General features: G+C 36.6%; 1 protein-coding gene across 7 annotated transcripts in view; it reads right to left on the bottom strand.

Annotated features, from left to right (window-relative positions):
• Nucleotides 1-5,226: 5,226 nt before the first annotated feature.
• METTL25 (methyltransferase like 25) overlaps nt 5,227-22,596 on the bottom strand; it is a 42,536-nt gene continuing 25,166 nt past the window's right edge. Inside the window, exons 7-14 of one of the 7 annotated variants that reach the window (XM_015628870.3) lie at nt 21,925-21,954; nt 20,774-20,847; nt 18,617-18,710; nt 17,104-17,205; nt 7,746-7,820; nt 7,052-7,123; nt 5,738-5,772; nt 5,393-5,499 (exon numbers count right to left, since the gene is read on the bottom strand). In XM_015628870.3, the coding sequence (XP_015484356.1) occupies nt 5,746-5,772; nt 7,052-7,123; nt 7,746-7,820; nt 17,104-17,205; nt 18,617-18,710; nt 20,774-20,847; nt 21,925-21,954 (474 nt within the window). In that variant the 3' untranslated portion in view covers nt 5,393-5,499; nt 5,738-5,745. Of the gene's footprint in view, nt 5,500-5,736; nt 5,773-7,051; nt 7,124-7,745; nt 7,821-17,103; nt 17,206-18,616; nt 18,711-20,773; nt 20,848-21,924; nt 21,955-22,596 lie in introns of those variants that run through there. The other 6 variants (XM_015628868.3, XM_015628874.3, XM_015628871.3 and 3 more) reach the window with 6 other exon arrangements.

The raw sequence follows: 22,596 nt of genomic DNA, 5'->3' as shown, positions 1-22,596 counted from the left end.
TGCAGCTATTTCCTAAATTGTAAGGCAAGTTTAAAGTGTCACTCTATTGTTTACTTACTGAAAGTTCCAGTTTTCCTGTATTCCAGTTAAATTACGTAATTGCATTTCTTCCTATGGCTTATAAAGAACAGCAATACACTTTATGGTAACTGCGAATCTCAGATATTTTCTCCATGCAATTCTGTCTATGTGTTTTGTATTTGTCAAATTCTGGCCAAGAGTGCACCTCACGATGCAACCTGACATATACTGTGCTTTCCTACCGAGAACACATTTACACAGTACAATTTCAATTTCTTTTACTTTTAAATCTAGAAACTATTTTCTGGTGTACTTCAAACACACATTTCCGAGAAAATTATGGTATATAGCAGGATTCCACTAAGATAAAACAAATTTACTATAAAATCCATACATAAACTTAGGAGTAGCTAGCACTGCTAGAAACTAGTTGAAGTAATTTACTGTTTGGACAAATGTATTGTGAGAAAGGTTCACCTGTGAAACATAAACCATAGGACACTGTAGACCCGTTGATGATAGTAGTGACTGAAGTAACAGACCGGACTGACTGAAAAAATCTGTTCAAAGGATTTCAATAATGGTATCAGGAAAAATCTTTGAATGTTTGGCATACCCATTCTAAGGATTCTGTTGCATTTTAGCATAAAGCAGAGAGTAGAATGTCATTCTCTTGCTGATTTCATGAATTTAAGACAAGTGTCTATTTGTTTCCAGTTTGATACAGACATTGCAGACAGCCTTGAAGAGAATTCAGGTTTATACTGGGAAGATTGGTGTACAACAGCAATGTTTTAACAGTTTGTGGCCAATTTTATTATGCTGCTGGGTTTCCTTAGATGTCTGAGTTTAATGATAATGTGCTCTGGAATTCATGTGAAGAAAATGCTTTAGAGCTCTTGAACTGAGAAAGACTTCTGAAGTGAAGATATTGTGCACAGTAATTTTTAATAGCCTATGCCTCTCAGGATGTCTGGTGCTTACTAATCTTTCTGATCATCAGGAATTAATTTAAGGGAGAAAGCAACAAGAAGTGTAACTGTGGTGTAGCTTCTCTGAGGCATCCTAAATCTCAGAAGGATTTTACTCTATCTCAAAGTACAACAAAATACAACATTGACAGAGATAACAAGAAGGGATAAGGAAATTCAAAGAAACCAACTTATTCAGCGGTTGCCTGGAGATACAGAATATAGACCCACCAATCTGAGTTGGTTATTTCAGATAGGGAGAGAACTGCAGCTGGATTTCCAGAGAATTAGGTCATGCTCCCATCTGGCAGGATTTTGGAACTCGAAATTTGAATGGACTTCAGAAACTTAGGGAGCTAAAGTCACAGTTCTAAGGGTTAGGTGGCTGATTTAAGGTCTGGACAACTATACTTCAGTTCTGATTTTGCTTACAAATACTGACAATTCTTCATGGCCCACAGCCTAGCATGAATTTCCCTATTTTCAGTGCACTAGACTATATATCAGGAAGAAGGAGAACAGATACCAGTGAGAATGCTAAGAGGCATGGGATAAAGAGATTTAAAGATGCTAACAGTGGTTGGTATCCAGTTACTTCCCTGGGAAAAGGAAGTCTGAAGCGCCACACCAAGTTGGCTAATTCACACATAAGCAGGGAGGACTTTCTCAGTGCTTGTCCTATTTTACCACTTGCCCTTAGTACCAGTGGTATCTGCCAGTATAATGACAACTTAGGATAGTCTCTAGGAAAAAAAGTAAACATAAGCCAATAAGTACTCCAGTAATTTAAAAGACATATTGCTGCCACAAAGCCAAATACATTTAGCATGCTTCCCCTGTGCAGATTTTATGCCATCACAGAACACAGACTCTCAAGGTTTTAAGTCCATCAAGACATAGCAAAAGCATGCTAACTGTGAGCAGATGCTAAGCACTTTAACAGTAATGAATAATGTCAATGGAGAAGAAAATTTACCATAAAATATACCTAATATTTAATAAGAAAAAAAACGTTGAAACTAAAAGAGCACAATTTTTTTTTTGGTGTGATGTTACAAGTAAGGAATCAGACCTGGAATCAGAATCGTAGAATGGTGTGGTTTGAAAGAGACCTTGAAGATTATCTAGTTCCAACTCCCCTGCCATAGGCAGGGACATCCTCTACTAGACCAGGTCTTACAGCCCTATCCAACTTGGGCTTGAACCCTCCCTGGCATGAGGAGTTCATAACCTTTCTGGCAACCTGTTCCAGTGCTTCACCATTTTTTCCTAGCACCTAATCTAAACCTACCCTGCTTCAGCTTGAGACCATTCCCCCTTGTCCTTCTCCCCAGGGCTCATCGCAATCCATTCTCTGCCCAGCCTGTGTTTGTGCTTGGGATTGCCCCAAATCAGATACAGGGCCTTCCACTTGGCTTTGTTGAACTTCATGAGATTCTTACAGACCCATCTCTCAAGCCTGGCAAGATCCCTTCCCTCCAGCACACTGACCTCACCACACAGCCTGGTGTCACCTGCAAACTTGCTGAGATGCACTCCATCCCACTGCCCATGTCTCCAACAAGGATGTTAAACAGCACCAGCCCCAATACCAACCCCTGAGGAACCCCACTCGACCTGCAGAATTAAAGTTTGTCACAAAAGCAGGCTTGGAGATTTTAGGGCTACACTGATCTCTTTAATACTAAGTTTTCCCACATACCCTGCATATACCCTTGTTCCTCCAACTAAGAACGGATTTCAACCCTAAGAAAGATAAATAAGCACTCTGAATCTGTTAGAGAATGCATAGTTGTGCCACAAATAGAATCAGGCAAACACCTGATGGAAAGAAGGTATATCCTCTGCTCCTTAGGGAGATCAGCAAGATAGATAATAGTCTGTCATACTGAAAGAAAATGGAGATTGTTTCCTATCAAAAGGCTTCATCATGTTTAGGATACAGTTTACTTTATGGGAGAACTTCTGGCAATAACCATGAGGAAAAGTGGTTTTATTCATCTTGATTACTGTCAGGGATTTTTCCATTGTGTAAGCAATAACACATAGGTATTCAGGCACCCAAAGCTTTGAAACAGCTTTGAGAGCAGACAGCAACTGACTTCACTTGAATCCAAACTCATCATATAAACCTCTTGATAGTTATTATTCTAAGAAGCACATTGCCTCTGTTTTTGCCTGCATAGACTACAAAGTGCATGAAAAGTACTGAAAGAGCCTGAGATGTTGCTGGGGGAGGGTATGCAAATTTATTCAGACCTTTTTAAAACAGTAGACAAGCACTTGTGCTAATCCTAGAGATGTGCTTGTTTTCCTAAACTGTTGCAAATGTTCTCTTAAGATAGTAATAAAAATTTAACTTTGAATTTATCTAGCATTACAGACATATCACATAAAATTAATACTAGTCTGTATACCCTTTGCAATTTTGACTGTGTTCAGATTAAACCAGACAGGGCTTGCTCAAATGAATATTTTTGGACCATAAAAAGGTACTTTTAAGCCCTTAAGTTTTCAGTGGGAAACTGTGCTTTCTTTGTTTAAATATCATATATGCCCAGTTTTTAGAATTTGGTCTGCAAAAGTAGAAGAACCTATTCATAACAGAAAAAAAGTCAATTTCTTCCCCAAGTACATTTTTTCAACAGCACATAAGATAGGGATGACAACACCTCAACACTTCAGTGACAATTAGCCATCATGTCTTAGCATGAACATAATATAATAAAATAGAACATAATATAATAAACCCCATTTTTCTAGGAATTTAGAAAGCTCACCTTTTTTCTAGCTTCATGTACTTTAGATTGCCTTTTTATATTGGATATTATGGTTTTTTTCCTTCCAGATGCTTAAAGGTTAGGAAAGTATTTTCTTTCTTTTGATTCCTCTCCTGAGAAAAAAATTCAGTGGCTTATTAGTTTCCTCAGTACTCTCTGTATAACAAAAGGTGGCATTTATGGAAGGCCTCATTTTTCTCTTAGCTCTACTGCTCCAGACCTGCAACTTCTGTTAATTTCCTTGGGCACTGAAGATGTTCAGCAGCTCTAAGGACCAAACAAATATCAGACACTAACACTGGAATCATGGAATTAATAAGGACCGGAGTTCTGAGACAGCAGTGAGTTTAGACAGACATAAAACCAAAATATTTCTTTCAAGTGAATACATCAAGAAAGATGTGACTTGTTAGAAAAATACCTTACTTCTCTGGAGTGGCCATGTTCACAAGCTCTCATTATATTTTGCAACAGAGTAAGATCCACTCCTATTCACATCTCAGTCTCAGCTTAATTGTCATCATACAATTAATATAAAAAATATTTTTGTTATTCTCATCTTCCATGTGTATTCTCTTTTTACTTTCTCTTCTTTTTCTTCTTTAATGCTGTATTTTATTATTTATTTGTTGTCCTTTTTTTCTGTGCACTAGTAGTTAATTATATTTTACATATGCTGGAAAATTCTAATAAAAGCACTAGGACTTAGAAAATAAACTTTTCTCTTTTTTTAATTAATGGAAAATCTGCAAGTTTAATTAGGCAACCCATTGAGATAAATGCATCAACAAATAAATTTCCCACTCATGAATGCAGCACAGCTAACAAGAAACTGCCTAGGAAGTTTCAATTCATTTGAGTACTGAAGTATTTATACCAAACAGATTTGGGCCAGATAATAGCTTTCCAATACAACCCAAGGATTACAGAGTGAACCCCAGCAGGGCAGCTGATTCTTAAGCACTGGGAAATCTCCCACTGGATTAGAGCACACATATTTTTCATTCAGAGTGACAGGAAAACAAGTGCATGCCAGGAAAATGCCTGAAGGAAGAAGAGGTTGATACAAAACTGTCCTTTGCAGGTAGTTGCTGCTTAAGCTTTTCTACGCTGCTGTATAGATAAACTGGTTCTGATGACCTGAAGAAGGGGAATTAAAAAGATTCTACTTAGTCTATGAGCCTCTTGTTTACAGTGCAGGTTATTTTTCTGTTTATACTCCTCACCATCTAAATCCAGAAAAGTAAAAAGCCTAGTCTGAGACTGCTGATACCAGCCACTGGTAAAAATTTAGCTTGTTATGGGATAAGAAGTATCAAGAGAAAGGATACACAAGCATAAAACCTTAAAAAGAAGAAACATAATTGTTATTTTAAATAATAATCACAGAGTATGGGTCGTAACATTTATAATAAAGTCAATGTTCAACATTAATAACAGACATAAGGAAGCAATCATATTTATAAAGGAGATATTTATTTCTGGAGATTCAAAGAGACATTGCACTTTTTCTTTTGCATCGAAAAACAAACACTGTACTTGAGGAATCAGTTAAAAATAACAGAATAAAATGGAGAAAAAAGCACTATCAGTTCAGAATTTCCAACCTCTCTGCAATTTGCTTCCACTTAAGAACATGACTGGTTCTTCAGAGCAATAACTGCATAGCATCTGGGGGACTTCACAGGATCAAATAACTTCACAAGTCCAGACCAGGCAATGTTTTCCTGAAAATGATATATGATTGAAGTGCATAAAAATGTGTTTGACTTACAAGCTAAAATATGGTAATAGATATTTTGAAATACAAAATTGAAAATAAATAGAATTATCCTAATGCAAAGCAGAAAAACTACTTGTAAGAAAATCGGGGAAAAGTTTGTTGTGAAAAAATGGGCATCCATAACAGGATGTATTTTAAAGTCATTTAATTATTTCTGGTGCTATCAAGTGATAGCTTCTCACCTGCTTCATCAATACAGCTTCGTTTTTAGGTTGAACTAGAACAAAGAAATTAAGGATCATGTCATATTCGTTTTATGTTGCACATTCTACTACTGAGCTAATTAACTGACTTTTCAAATGAATCAGGCCAGCTGGATCTGGTCATCACCCTGCATTTGGCTTTTATAATTTTTATTTTTCTTCCTAAATACATTTTGTGAATCAATCAGTACAAGATTAAATCCATGCATGTATTACATTTAGAAAAGGTGAATTAGTATTATATGCAGCAAGTTTGATCTCCCATCTTGGAAATCATACAGATTTCTATGCAATTTTTAACTGGTTGGCACTTGGCAAAATACATCATTATTTAACTATTTCAAATTGCCTCTCTGTAAAAATACCAGTTAGAACAAAGGCATACATTTAGTACAAAGCAGTTGCTCCAAGTGCACCATGACAGAGAATAAAGTGAGTTTTCACTTACGATAAAATGGAGCTGTTAAAATGAAAGGTTTATAGTGGAAAAACACAGCCATTCATATGAATGAGTTTAAACTTTATTTTAAAATTTTATTTTGACCATGGCCCAGAGCAGAAGCGGAAGATGCTACCATTTCCTCATAGGAAATTATTACTTGTGTGAAAAATGTTTATTGGCACAGAAAAAGTATTGCCACTGCTTTCAAGCTAACCAGGCCAAGCTCAAAATCAGTGTTAGAAGAAAAAGCAATAATGGAAGAAGTCATCATGGAGTAAATGTAGCAGCATTTGTTTATTATGTCCCAGATCTATACTTGTAAAATATATCCAGGCTGCATGTTAGTCAAATGTACCTCAGCTGACCCATACAGTTAGAAAAGGTGCATCCTCTCTCATTATTAACTGATCTTAATTAAGAAACAGTAATTTGGATTGAATTCAAACATTTTTGAATTATATGTTCCAAAGCACATTAATTGGAAGTTCAAGTATTAACAGCACAATATTTGTTTAGCATTTCCTAAATTTTTTAATTATTAAATATCTCATTATGTTGTATAAATTGAGATTTGCTGCATCTTTGATTAATTTATTTTTTACTATCTATTGACTAGTAATTACAATATAATTAAAAGAGCATAAACTTTACTGTTGCTGCTTTGTTGAAAATAAAAACATCTGCTGGGCATATGTTTATACTAAATGGAATGAATGCTTATACTTGTGCAAATATGATGAGAATAATAATTCTGCAACAGAGACTTTTCATCTGCACAGTAATAAATTGACTGAAATAGCCTCATTTCAGTGATGTAGCCTTTAGGTATCATGAAAGAGAATGCAAAATACCTGCTCCTTGAGGTAGCAAAGACGATCCAGAAGTATCAAAACTTCTATGCAAGGAGCCAGAACAACCTTCAGCTGAAAGAAAGATTAGATGCTAGAATCCTTTTGGGAAAGACAAGCAATACACTTCCACATGGCTACGTTTCCTCAGAACAATTCCTGGAAGGTCAACCAGATTTTAGGGGTTCTGTTGTACAAATGTCACCTTGCTAATTTTCCCTATGGGATGGACATCTTCAAAACAGATTATATTAAAATCAAAAATACATGGAATGCCATAAAGTCACGGAACTACGTTGTTTAGTTGGTTTTCAGACATTGTCCAACAAGAAAATAATATTAAATGTAGCAGAACAATTTTAAAGAGGGAAATAATCAATTTTAATAAAAAGAGTTTTTATGAAATAACTGCGTGGAGACCAGTCTAGATTTAAAAGGAGACTGACATTCCATTTTCCAGTGCAACAGTCCCTCTTGAGAAAGAATCTTCCATGTGTTGTTCACTTTATTACTTTATTTACACCTAATATAGTTCTGGAATAGGATACGCTCCAAAGTGTGGAAGGGGGAACTGCTTTGTTTCCTGAGATTGCATACCACAGTGTAAGACAGTCCACCTCCACATAAAACTTAACAGGGCTTTGTCCTAGACTAGCACATGTACACAAGGTTGTAGTATTATTCCCATAACTTTTACCATATTAAATGCTTCAAGCTCATTCATTCTGTGCTTGTACTTTTCATAGTAGTCCATTATACAGCTGTCTGGGAGCTGCAAGAGATTAAAAAAAAAGGTATCAAAGTTATTTTAGGTACTTTTTCAAGAGAACTTCAGAATTAAACATTGTCACACTACAAAATGAAATCTGTATTTTGTTTTTGAAATTAGCACTTTGCTAGTATTTATAATAGTTTTCCAGTAGCAGTTTCTCAGTTCTTACTTACACTAACTGTTCTTCACACAGCATTTTCCACTGACAGGAAATACTGAGAAATATCCTTATACAGAAAAGCTCCAGCCACTCTTAAATGAGAATTAGACAGTAAAGTGGAGATAACATTCTCATTTCCTTTCCATGTACCTTATCCCTTCTTCACTTCCATGCCCAAGAGATTTATTTAAATAGCTGAGAATTAAACTCTGGTGCGAGACTAACATGGATGGTATTTCACAACCTACTATCAGATTCTGGAAATAATGCTTTGTCTCCCTGTGCATAAAATGACCCATCTTTAAAACAGAACTTTCTCTACTGACTTTGAACTACTTCATGTTCCCTCTCTTCCCAATCACCTGATGTGAGTCTGCCAGCACTGCCACCATGACTGCAAATGCTGCAATCTGGGGCTGAATTTGATACACAGGCAGTTCAGGAACTTGACCAAGCCTTTTCAGCCCTTGCTGGACAGTGCAGCAGAGCAGCTGCTGCAGCTGTGACCATGACTGCTCTTCACATGTTCTCTATAGGGCAGCCAGACCACCACATCTCTTGCCTTTTGAAGCTCATGATGTGTCTGCTCTGCTGACCACAGTCCTGGACACTGAACAAGACACTTGAACTGGTCACGTAAGGAACATGCCAAAGAAGTGGGCAGCAGGTTTGTAGCATTATTGCTGCTGAGAAGAGCAGAGCTGAAAGAGCCTGATGCACTTCTGCAGTACTGGGAATTTTGCAGTATGGCTGTTCTGTCATGGCTATGGAATGAAAGGGTCCAAACTCAGCAGAAAAGTAATGGTTCTGCCAGATGTGTTGATGTGGTGCTGAGGGACATGGTTTGGTGGTGGACTTGCAGTGCTGAGTTAATGGCTAGAATTGCTGCTCTTAGAAGTCTTTTTCAGCCTAAATGCTTCTATGACTCTATGACAAAAGACTAGGAAAGCTAAGATGCTTAATAAATTTTTGCACATTTTATTAGAAGAATCATCTGAGAGCATGTGGCTAATACAGTTGCAAATAAGTAAAATCTTTGTCTAAAATACGGAAACAAACCAGGAAATATTTAAAAAAATACGTAAGTTTTCCAATCAAGTGAGTATTATAAACTTTATCCTGGGACAGCCAAGAAAGGACTGAAGTGACCTCAGAACTATTACTCATTGTCACTGAGAAGTTCTCAAAGAGAGTATGTCAGACAGATAGCAGATACATCTTTTATTATAGACCAGAAAGTTCAGGTTCAATGCACTGAAAAAGTGGAACAAATAAAGAATTTAAAACCACTGAAAGATAAGCAAATGAGTAATAACACAAAGTCATCAAGAATAAATCACAAGTCAGTTTACTTCACTTGTAAGGATAAAAGGATCCATGACAGAGAAAAACAACTGATTCACACATATTTTGATTTCAAAAAGATTTTTGATAACATTTCCCATAATAATTTTATAAGCAAATTTAGGAAACAAGCTTCAGATTAAAGTACTAAAAAGTGAGTGAGAACTGTTTGAATTACCATAACCAGAGAGTGGTTCCTAATGAGTCTTTGAGCAACTGGAACAACCTGCTGACTGGAGGTCCATTATGGAATGCAGTATTTTCATTAAGAATTCAGACAATAGAACAGAAACCACATTAGCCAAGTCTGCAAATGTGCAACAGGAAGGCATTGCCAGAACTTAAAATAACTTTCAGAAACTGGAGCATTGGTTAGAGAAGAAGTTTGAAATGCTGTACAGAAAAGCAGAAGGGACTAGGCTCAGGAGAAATAATCAGCTGTTTGGGGGAGCACCAAATGACAGTCTGGAAGACAGAGCAGATCATAAGCTGCGTGAGAGCCACAGTTGTGCTACTGCAAAAAAAAGCAATCACCATTCTGTGACATGTATGGGAGAGCAGCCTGCAAAGTGCAGGAAGCAATCCTTCAACTCTGGCAGAAGAAAAGCTTTAGCTGGAATACTGCATCCATTTTTGGGCATCAGATTTCAAAGAAAGAAATGAACTGTCTGAAAAAGCCCTGAGAGGGAAAATAGATCAGAGATCTAGAAAACATGACCTGTGAAGAAAGACTCAGAGAACTGGAACTGATCAGGCTAAATGAGACAAAATTGAGAGTGGGGATAATAACAGTTTTTACAAGGCTATCACTAAGAAGTAGGGAACAGTTTGTTCACTGTGTGATAGGGCAAGAACTAATGGGCTTGAATTGCAGGGAAAAAAAAGAAAAAAAAAAAGAAAAAAAAAGTCCGTCAAAACTTGAACATTTTCTCTTAGAGGTTAATTAAGGACTGGCAAGGCTGTCAGTCTCCATCACAGGAAGCTTTTAGAAGATCTGACAAATATTATTTTCAGGAATGATGTATAATTCTAACTCTGCTTTAAAACAAGAGATCAGAAAAAAACTTTTGTGGTATTTCAGTCATATTTTTTTAATTTATAAAGTACATTTTCCCTACTGCAAAGGCAAGGTTGAGTAGTTTATCCAGCAGTACTAAAGTGGACTAACAAGAAATTTTTTGGTCTTATTGCTATTTTATTTTCTGTGAAACTGTGCAAATATTTTAGAGTTCTTTTTGTTTTTCTCTTCCCCTCTAAACAGTCAAACCAATTAAAATATATCAGTCATGAAATAAACAAAAAAGTTTATTTAACCTCTGCCCTGTAAGCTTTTCATTTCAACTGAGTATTAATAGGGTTTTAGTATAATGGATTTTTGAAATTACAGGCTATTTGGAATTAAAATACAAAGATCTATATTTGGAAAAATGTGATCTTGAAACCTTTCTGCTTTTGCTCCCTTTATGTTCTCCATTTTTCAAGACAAAACATTCAAATTAAAAGAAAACAACCTGTGAAATGTTTGGTAAATAAAAAGTAGGTCAAAAATGTCTCCACCATATACAAGAATGTGCTTTTCCATTCCTTCCCTGCCTATTACACATTTTGACAGAACACCTCCTGCTGTCATGGATAGATCAGGTACTATTCCAAACTGTGCCTCAGATAAAGGTTTGGTGAGTGAACCAATTCAGTGAAACAGCTCAGCTGGAAAAGAGCAAAAGTGTCTGTCAGAGAAGCGTTGGTAGAGAAGGGCACAAAAATGGTAGTTAGTCGTGTGTTCAATTTACTGGAAGACATCTAAAACCCAAATAACACTGGCTTTGTCTGAAACTGCAACAGCTTTCCACCTGCCTTCGGTACCTAACACAACCTTCAGCTCTCTTTCCAGGGTGAAGTAGGAGTAGTTTACTCTTGCCATTTCTGAAGAAGAATTGTACTTCCACATGCAAAGCAAGCCCCAGCCCCATTCAGCCACTGAAGTTATCCAAGCAACTGTACTCTGCATTGTTACTCACCTGTGTATGCAAAAATATTCTTCATATATATGCACTGAACTTTTTGCTTACATTTTGACATTGAGACTATGAACATGAAAAAACTCAAATACATGCATTTGTCTTAATAATGACTCTGCACTCAAAGATCTAACTTATGTTCTTGACATTCAAGTGACCTTCATTTCATTTTGGCCAGTATTTCTTTCCTGATACAGCTACAACGTCTCCTGGTCTTTATCAGGTTGCCAACAAAAGGACCTTATCTCTTTGTACTGTGATGGTGGTGCAAGCTTTATTTTGAACTGATTTCTTTGAGGATGGATGTGGGCACTCAAACAACTGAAACAAGCAAAAGGAGCTAGCAAAGTCTCCAGTGACTTAGTTGTTACAATACCATATATAATATACCATATATATCATAAATATCATATGATGGAGATGGCACTAATCGTGAGCCATAGGACTGGCTGATCCATTTTGAACATGGTGAGAACTCTGAGAGCATGTGAGATACCACACACCTGAGCACAACCAGCTTGGACTGCAGTCCAAGGCACACTGATACAGCACAGGCTGAAAAGAAAACACTCAGGCACAAGGTGTGAGGCAATTACTGATACCACACTTCATGTTTCTTCAGAGAGCATTTTTTCAGAGCTGTATCCTTTCCTAGACTAAGAGTACTTTCACTGAACGAAAGTCACTTTTACTGTCCAATGCTACACATGCCCTCGACAGAAGAGACAGCCTAAGGATGCTATTCTACAGTCTGTTAGATGCAATTCCTCTTTGCTATCTCAAAGGGACTGCTTCTTCCTGCACTGACTGCACAATTCCATGTTTCCTCTCTCTCCTTGTACCAGCGTGACCATGAACGCTGACGAGACTACAAGAAAACTGTGAGGCAATCCTTCTAGCAGAGCAGAGTCTTAGATCAGTTCAAAACATTGGGGAGAACATACTGAAGAGGAAATTTTACAACTTTTCCATGACTAAAGTAGTTAAAAATAATGTAATGTTACATATGGTAAAATAATGTAAAACAGATAATGAAACTACTGAGTGGATTAAGTTTATTTAGAACTTTGTTTAAAATGCATTTCAAATGAATGCAATCTATATTATTTATAATTATGCTTAATTGATATACAAGTCACATCTCTTAGGACTCTTCATCAGAGTAAAAGGCTACAGTACTGTAACTGGGATAGTATTTTGTCTATGTGAAAAACAGTTATGCTTAAAAACAGCATTATGTGCTTATACTTTATAGAGTGCTATGCAAGTGTTACCTGAGCCATCATTTAGTACTTCCCTAACTAACAAAGGAAACAGGAAGTCTGTGAGATTAAATTCCTTCTGTCCAAGAAAACAGTGAAGGAAGTCAACTCTTCAACAATTGTAAAATGCATTAAGTGTGTAAATCCATGTACTACCTTCATTTTTTGACTCAGCTTAGTCTCAGTTAATTGCTGTTTCAGGATTCAGGGGAAAGTGAAGAGTATTGTTTTGGTTTTGGCTCCATGTTTGCCCAGTGGCTGAACACAATAAAACATCAAATTACAAATATTCTTAGCAAAGACCAACCAGTTTCAGATATTCACTGTCATTTCAGGATATCCACCCTAATGCTGGCTGTGGGGTAGACATTAAGATCATGAGAAATCTCAGGCTAAAAGTCCCTCTCTTTTCCAATTTCTGAAAAAATTCATTTTAGTTCTCAGTACAGCTGCATATATTCAGGTTAGTTAATGTCTTAATGTATTACACAATTCCACTGCTGACAGTTTCCCAGTCTTAAGTGAGTGGCTTTTCAACACTTTTTAAAGCAAGAGAAAATTAAGACACACAGTAAGCTTCATGTTGTCTCTCTTCATTTGCAAATTGCATTTTATGATATTCCACTAGTGACTGCTGAGGAGAATTTAAAAGTCAAGGACAGTCTATAGTAAGCTAAGAGTAACCCATCTCCCTTATCAAATGTAAAAAAATCCCCTGAACTTGTCTGATAAAAATTAAGCAATTAGTGGAAAAAAAAGTATTTTTGCTCAAATTCTGATTTCTGTATTGTCTACCAGCTTTAACACTAAAATTAAAGAGTCTGGATTTTTCAAAAGCACCAAGTCAATAGATCCCAAAGGCTGTCAGACACACATCCAGTCCTTAGCTTTGTAAGCACTTTCTTCATTTAATCACCTTAAGATAGCCCCAATGAAAGATCTTTTGCTAATCTACCCCAGTAAGAACAGGACATCAGAAAACATAAAGAGTTTTGAGTTTTCTTTCTTAAAAACTCTAGAAATACATAAATACTTATATAAGGAGATTTTACCATGGCAATGCTATTTGTAGCACTTACTGCCTTAAGCAGCAATCAGATGTGTTAATAAAAAGGCTTAATTTTAAATGCATTTGCAAAGCAGCTACAAACAGCTGGAACATGTTCTGAGCTGGAGAGGAAGGAATTGCTCTTGCTGCTTGAAAGCAAAAAAGGCTAACAAGTATCAGAGGGGCCAGTTACTCCAGGAGAGATGGCAGGGATGAATGCTCCATTCTCCCAAAAGAGGGTTCCCTGTCCATGTCAATTAGGTAAAACATGAATAAAAGGGAAAAGAAATCTTGTGATAAAAAGAATTTCTCCAAAATCTATGTGAACCTTAACACTCTGTCTGTACACTGCAGAATCTATAGAAAGAGAGTGAACTATGACAAAGAAAACAATCAGGAACAAAATACTGCTTTGGTATGTACCCAGAGCAATTACTGCAGCCCTGTGCAGGGATCTCTGGATATGGCCTTCTACAAGCACAAAGGAGCAGCTTCACTTTCACAAGCCCTTGTCCTCATGGGGCTCTTCAACCGTACTAGTATCTGCTGGAGGGACAACACAGCAGGGCATAAGCAACCCAGGTGGTTCCTGGAATGCATTGATGAGAACTTCTTCCCATGAGACGGGAGCCAATGCTCTCAGTTCTCAGCAATAAAGAGTGCCTGGTGGGGAATGTGAAGCTCAAGGGGAGGCCTGGGCTGCAGTGACCATGGAGTGGTGGAATTCAAGGTCCTTGGGGCAGCAAGGAGAGCACACAGCAAACTCATTATCCTGGACTTCAGGAGACCAGACTTCCGGGATTAGCTTGACAGAGTAGCATGGCATAAAGCCCTGGAGGGAAAAGGCCAGTAAAAGCTGGTTAATACTCAAGGGCTACCTTCTCCAAGATTAAAGAGGAAGTAAAAAATACCATGAGATCAGTATGGATGAACAATGATCTGGCCAAACTAAACAACAAAAAGGAAGCCTACCAAGAGTGGAAGTAAGGTAGCCCGGGAGGAATACAGAGATATTGTCGGAGCAGCCAGGAATCAGGTTAGGAAAGATAAAGCTCTCAGAGAATTAAACTTGACTGACATCAAGAGCAAGAAGCTTCTATAGGTACGTGTGCGCTCTCCAGAACCAGAGACTGGTTACACAGCTTACAGAGAATGCTGAGATACTCAACAACTTTTTTGACTGAGTCTTCACCAGCAAGTGTTTCAGCCACACCACTGCAGAAGGCAAAGGCAGGGAATGACTAAATGAAGAACTACTCCTTGTAGGAGAAGATCAGGCTCAAGAACATCTTAGGAGCCTGAAGATGCACAAGTCCATAGGACCTGATGAGATGCATCTGTAGGTCCAGAAGGAACTGGCAGATGAAGTTGCTAAGCCACTATCCAGCATATTTGAGAAGTCATGTCAACCTAGCGAAGTTCCCTTGGAAAAAAGGAACACAATCCGTAACTCATTTTCAAAAAGGAAAAAAACATGAAGGCCTGGGGAACTACAGGTTCCTTGATGCCTAAGATCATGCATCAGATCCTCCTGAAAACTATGCTAAGGCACACAGAAAATAAAGAGGAGACTGTTGGCAGCCAACACAGCTTCATTAATGGCAAACTGTGCCTTCAAATCAGGTGGCCTTCTATGAAGGGGTTACAGAATTGGTAGATAAGGAAAGAGCAACTGACATTGTTACCTGGACTTGTGCAAAACATTTCACATTATCCCACGTGACATCCTCGTCTCTAAACTGGAGACCACTCTGTGGATAAGGAATTCACTGAATGGCCACATTAAAAGAGTTGTGGCCAGCAGGCTAAGACTGCTGGGGCTGCGCAGCCTGGAGAAATGAAGACTCTGAGGAGACCTTAAAGGACCTCCCAGTACCTAAAGGGCACCTACAAGAGAACTGGAGAAGTACTTTTCACATGGGCAATGTAGTGACAGGACAAAGGTTCAGATTACATAAGGAAGAAATTCTTCACTATGGGGGTATGAGACACTGGCACAGGTTGTTCAGAGAAGCTGTGGATGCCCCATCCCTGGTAATGTTCAAAGCAAGACTGGATGAGGCTTTCAGCAACCTGGTGAAAGGTGTCCCTGCCCACAGCAGGGGGGTTTGAACTAGATGATCATTAACATCCCTTCAATCATTTTATGATCCACAGCCCACAGAACAATTCCATTAATTCTGAAGCTAGAAGCAATATAACCACACTTGTGAAGCAGCATGCTTACACTAAAAGACCTTTCTCTGCCCTCACAGAATGAGAATGTTTTGTCAGAAATTCAGTTGTGGTTTATACCTCATTTTTACTACTGAGATGAAAAGATGTGTGAAGGGAATGGTCCTGTACCAAAAGGCAGAAACAATTATTTCATTTGCATCTAAGTGTTTAATTGACAGGCTCTTCCACTCTAAAAAGAAACACCATGAATGGAGGAAATTATTTTGGCTCACTTAATAGGAAACTTCAGTTTATAAAGAAGAAGCTTCAGTAAGAATTGCTTGAACAGCAATTCTTAACAATGAGTGATGCTAGGTTATTGATAAATGCCTTTTATTTTTTGTAGAAAAACTATTTTACTATGCTGTTTCACTCTAACTCATTTCTGATTGAGACTTCATAAAGAGTCAATTCTTGCGTCACATAAGTAAAAACTTCACATCTATTTCACAAAGGAAAGAAGCAGAGGGGTTTCTTCACATGAATTATTGGCAGGATTCAAGAACTTATCTTTAATTAAAATCAACAGCCAAAACAACCTTACTATTATACCTGATGAGTCTTCATTAGGGTAATAGTTAGCAAAAGGCACACACTTAAAAAATGAGTATCAAGGCAGGTTAGGTGTTTTATATATTTGCACTCTTTATCCTGCCTCCACAATTGTCCAGACTGGAAAATGACCAGATTGCCCCAGAGCTACCTTTTGATCAGAAACAGAGGTATTGGTGTGTATAAAGGAAGCAGCTGTGATGCTTATCATAAACCATTAAGTCTGGAGGAGTGTTTACATCCCACAGTACAGATTCAGCTCCAGTGATAAAAACCATTCAAGATTTCACCATACATGAACAAGCTACCAAACCCTGGCAGGGACTCCTAAAAACAGCGCCTCTACCCCTCTATTTTCCTTTCCAGTACTTTTATTATCATACAGAGATGAAGTTCTTTTTAATATTCTGATAAGCCTAGAAAAAGACTGGAGACTCACAATTTCTTGACTTCTGTATTTTAGAAAATATCTTTGCACATGTAAAACAGAGACCCATATGGAAACAATTGTTTCTCATAGTTCTCTGGTTGTATTATACTGTGTCACTAAGTTTTAGCTGTTTTTTAATATAACCTAAATATATTTATACATTAAGACAATGATTGCCTCCCTTTTTTTTTGTGAATGACAAGGACATTTTGGATTATTCTAGAAGTATGTTTCATATATGCTTACTCCCACCTTATATTCATCCCAAGGCATGAGTTTTTGTCCACTGCCAGAGACAAAGCAGACATTTGGTCTATGCAGTACAGCTGCTCTTTTGTTCATTTCTAAATAGAGCTAAAAAAACAAATTCCACATAAATTTCTCCTTGATTTTTGTTATATTTCAGAGCAAATGTTTAGGCTTTATCACATTTCTAGCTACATAAGTATTTTTTTTTTCCTGAAGTAAGGCATTTAACACATTCTCCAATATTGTGTAGATATAGTGCTGACTCCACCATGAAAACTGCAGGGTCAGAACCACTGTTAAGGGAGCAGTAACAACTTTCCTCTCAGTAGTATGAAAATAGCACTGGTTTTGTGCTGCTGCAGATTTCAATATAGCTGGGAAATAAAAAATAATATTGTTTACATCAGCATAAAATCCAGTCTTCAGTATGCAGCCAGCTGCACATAAAATGAGGAGAAACATGAGCAAAAGTGAGCATTTACTTGAATCAGGTCTTCAGCAGCCACATAAATGTGCAGCTTGAAGTAGTGTTGACAGACATCTTTGTCTCAGGGCAACTTGCATTTGTCCAGACCCTTCTTAGCAAAAGGCAACGTATCTAAAATCAGACCTATTGAAACAAACTTTCTATTCTTACTGGTTTTAAAGAAAACATCTTGTGAATTGATTATTACACAAACAATCCACTATTACTTTTGGGTGACTGTACACACATGAAGAAAAATGTAATTTTATTTCTAGCTGAGGTGAATGCATCTTGTTAGTGGCTATTCATACAGAAAAGCAAACAGGTAACTACATTTGCTAGATGTGATTTGCTAACTACGGAATTAAATACAATCCTTTTAAAGTACAGCAGACTTCAGACATAAGTCCTTTTCCTAATGCTGTCAAGATGATTCCAATGTCATTTGAATTTACTTGCTTATTTGATTTTGCCTGTTTCTCCTAGTTTATGCTTTGATGCGCCTGGCAAACTTTAAGTCATTTGACATTTTGACTACAGGTTTTAAACATTACTTTACCAAGGGCTGCAACAACATTTAGCTTAAATATTTTACATGGTTACACTCCCACTTTTCCTTTTATTGTACTTAATTTGTTAACAATCTGTCTAGTACTCTCTAGTGTCTCCTCTGCTCAACTTGTTCTCACAACAAGGTTGTGATCTTCACACAGTCACATTCCATGCCTAATGCTATGTTGCCATCTGTTGACCAACTGAGCAGTTGTAGGACTACGACTAAGACAAGACTCAAGAACATAAATAAAATCTCAAAGATTTTAAATCTCTACTTTATATTTACTTCTTTTTCTCTGTCTAACAAAGTGATTTAATATCTTAATGTATTTCCTTAACATTTACTAATTTAAAGGTATGAAGTCTTCAAATATAATATTCATACAGCAATATATGACATAAATCAAGTCAATGGCTCAAACATTGCATTGTGGTGCTGACTTAAGAACTTATATGGATATAACAATTTCATATAGTCACTAATTAGTGACTCACCTTTGAATCATCCAGTTCCAGTTTTTTCAGAGATCGTCTGACATAATCTATGAAGGAGGATGATTTGGAGAAGGTTTTTCCAACATGTCGATCACTGCAAATACAGTACTCAGGTGTAGCTTTTACATATCCAATAACAGAAATTCATGTGTTTTTAACAAAAGAAATAAATCAGTTGGATAGCAACTACTGCCAAGTTGGCAACAATTTTCTTTTTTCCCCCTTCCACTTAAAACTAGCTAACACTTGAAGTAACTTCTAGACACAGCAACTCTGTAACTGTATTATGGTTATAATATGGTTATTATTTTACCTAAAATTTTGAGAGATAGTTGAAGTTTCTTTTTAATTTCTTAAGTAACTTTTTTTTTCCTTTTAAGAATGATGAAATTATTATTTCCATTGACATATATTTCCTTCCATACTTCTACATTATTTCCATAATCTAACATAATTCTGCTGTAATTTATTTAACACCAACCACTGGACTGAGAAAATGTCACTTTTGCTTGTTACCTGGTGTTCTTATCCTTTCAATTTTTATTTCATTAAATGATGCCAGAATTCTGTCCTGTTCAAAACTCAATAGCTTGCATTTTAAGCCAGACAAAAATGTGTTGCGTTGTTTCAAAACATATGTTAAAATAATGCACAAAGGAAGAATGAATCCTAGCAGACCACTTGTCTGTGCTTAAAATATCTTGGAGAAACAACACACAAATTTTCTTTATAGTTTGAATTCATTTTCTTGACTGAGTCTAACATTATTTCTCCTCTAGATGTGCAGGGTAGGAGTTAAATATTCATGTACTGAATTATATAATAAGAAATACACTCTCCCCATACCCTCCCAGTGAAAAACTGAATAGAAGTATATTAGTTTCGAACTTTTCTCCCTCTTTATTCTTAGCAAAATGTATCTCCTTATCTAAAACCCAGAACTAATATCTGAGCTCAACAGAATTCAAAGGATTTCAATGCAGTTCTAATGCTGTTTAGGTGTCAAGGACCCTCACTCATTGAGAATTATTTTTGTTTTCATATTTAATATTCAGATGCGCCTAAACATTTAGGCTGATACAGTGTGAAAATCAGTTAATGATTATGTTGTTATGTCATTCCTAGGAATATGGGCATTTAATGTCACGCTCAGAAAAAAAAATGGGGGTGAGAAAGGTCTTGCCAAGGGAGCCATTGTGCTCATTATGGACATATAATCTTAATTATTTCCTCCAAATCATACTTCCTTCAAAACATGAAAAATCTACCTCACAGTTTTTATTTTCTTTACAATTTAGCAGCCATGACTTTTTGTGTAATATTTTATGCAATTTTAAAATAAAGAAACATTTCTTCTTTCAGGAATTCAATCTTCTGAAAGGTAGGTAATCTGTCAGACTCTACATCAAGTTTCAAGGGTATTTGCATTAAGTACTTATTTTAGATCAGAGTATACTTCTGAAGTGAATTTTCTGGTTTTCCCTACCTCTCATGCCTTGGCTCACACCATGAAATAGTATCAGACCTCAAAAAATGGGTTATTTTCAAACTAAATTAAACTGGTAGGTGTGCTTCTGGATGTGCTCCAAGTTCTAACAGGCATACATCCCACAGACTAAGATAAAATCTAATCCAACTGCAACCACAGAAGAGAATAATGTAGATGTCAGGTCCTCAACAGCAGCTCTCCAAATCCCATTCCTACCAGGAAGCAGCACTTGCTAGTGTAGGCACAGGCAGTGAGTAAGCTCTTTGGAGCCATGATGGCCATTGAGCTGTCAGAAGTTTTTCTCAGGACAAACAGAAATGCCTTCTTCCTTCTGCAGTATCAAAGCTCCCAGGATCTCTGCATGACAGGGACTGCCAGGACTGCCACTGACTTTTCAGTGCATTTGCTCAGAATTCTCAGGTGAAGATGTGCTTTACCCAGTACCAAAGAGGGCCTGTTTCAGCTACAGGTAAAGGAAGGGCAATACATTTGTGAAATGGATTTAGGATGAGCAAATCTATCTTGCATTTTAATACCAATGTGTATATACAACCTGATGAGACTGATTCCTACATCCTTCTGCTTTCCAAAACATTCTCTACAACACAGAGGTGGAAGAGAATCAGATCAATCTCTGGTTGTTATTATGTGAGTGCAGAGCTTCCTACCTTTTGGTGACACCATAAATTTCTTCTATAATAACCTGAAGAACAGCTCGATAAAACAATGATTCTGTAGGCAGCTGCAAAAAAATTTACAACAGCAAGGATTTAAAGTTGGCACTGAAATTAAGATCAGAGCAACAAAACCAGTACTGGCTTCCTTAACTACTTATTGAGTTGTATACTTTACAATCAGTCATACCAGATTTAAGAAGACAATTTACTACTGTTCTTGCATCCAGTTAAAATTATGTTTTTAAGTCATTCTAACACAACCATAAATGCAAGAAAAGAAAAACAAACCCAGACTCTCTTGATGGAAAGAAAGACAACAGAGAAAAAAGCACTGTTCATGATCCAAATTCTAATATGCAAAATAAATAACAATTATCTAAGTTGTTTTGAAGACAAAAGGAGAAATTACCTAGCTGAATCATCTATGGTCAGACTGTAGTCTGAATCACGCAGAAAGTACTGTGTTCAAAAAAAAAAGTACTAAAAATTTAATATATTTGTCTATGGAAAATCTGTTTGCATAAAACCAGCTAATGACTGCCAATTAAAAATTCACAGAAAAAGACTGCTGGGGTCAGTGGGCTTACTGAATATGGAAAGTCTCTCAGCCTGGCCTTTTAAATACTTGCACAGTTGGTGCCCACCATGCCTTAAGGATAACTTGCACAACAAAATTTCAAAATATTCACAGGGAAAAAATCTACAGGGATTAAAAAGGAGAATGACGATGTTTGTAACAAGCTTTTGTCATAACAATGTCTATTTTTACACTAGTTGATAAAACATTGGGATAGAGTGATCCAAACCAGGGATATTAGAAGGACATTTGCACTGAATTTACGTATTAGCTGAAAGATAGCAAAGGAAGTTAGGATGGGTAGTTTAATGACTTAGATTTTAAGTTGTGCTTTTTTTTTCTCAGACTTAATTGTCAAATTAAACAGATTCACTAAGTACAACCACAGCAATAAAAACGTGATTTTATTATGACACATGCTATCTATCAGGATTTGACATAGTGTAGACCAGTATTTCAGATTCCAGATATGCAGAAGTTCAGTAAAAGGCCATGGATTAAGAACATTCAAGGGGGGAAAAACATATTTTATCGTAGAATGTCTAAAATAAACAGTATTACTTACCATTTGGCCAACTGCAACTCGCTCCAAAGCCTTTAAGAGTCAAGGAATTAAATTGCTGATATGTTTATTCTTTATCATAACATTTTATAAACACATGGTATAAAAGTCAGAGGAGATGACATTTTAAAAGATTAATGGTGTGAAAATACATGAGCTTGCACACTTTAAAGTGTTAATACCTTTAGGCACTCATAAGCAGCTACTCCTGTTAGTTTGGTTTCTTTATGGGAGAAGCAATGACATCCAACCGTGTGGAAACAGATCCATGAAAAATTTGCTTGTTTTTCTGTCTATTGCACAAGAATTCCAGAGGATTACTTTTTGTGAAAGCGCTAAAAACAAATGAATTTTTCTTGAATCTGTTTCTACTGAGATACAAATGATTCACTTTGCATATTTAATAATTTAAAATTAAATACTAGTTCAATGGACAATATTAGTTTTAATCACTAGTACTCAGATAAACAGAACTGCTGCAGGCAAATAAAGTACCTTAAGAGAGATTGCAGTTTAAAATACTGTGCATTATTTTTCACTAGAGTCTTCATACTATAAATGCTGATGTAGATATGAGACTACTTGATTTTTATGATGCATAGTGACAAACTATGACAAATAATTAGAAACATGTAATATTCTTTCACAGTTAAAATGATAATGTGCCTACAAAAA

The sequence above is a fragment of the Parus major genome, chromosome 1A, assembly GCF_001522545.3.
Source record: "Parus major isolate Abel chromosome 1A, Parus_major1.1, whole genome shotgun sequence".
Lineage (NCBI taxonomy): Eukaryota > Metazoa > Chordata > Aves > Passeriformes > Paridae > Parus > Parus major.
This window is presented reverse-complemented; position numbering and strand designations above follow the sequence as displayed.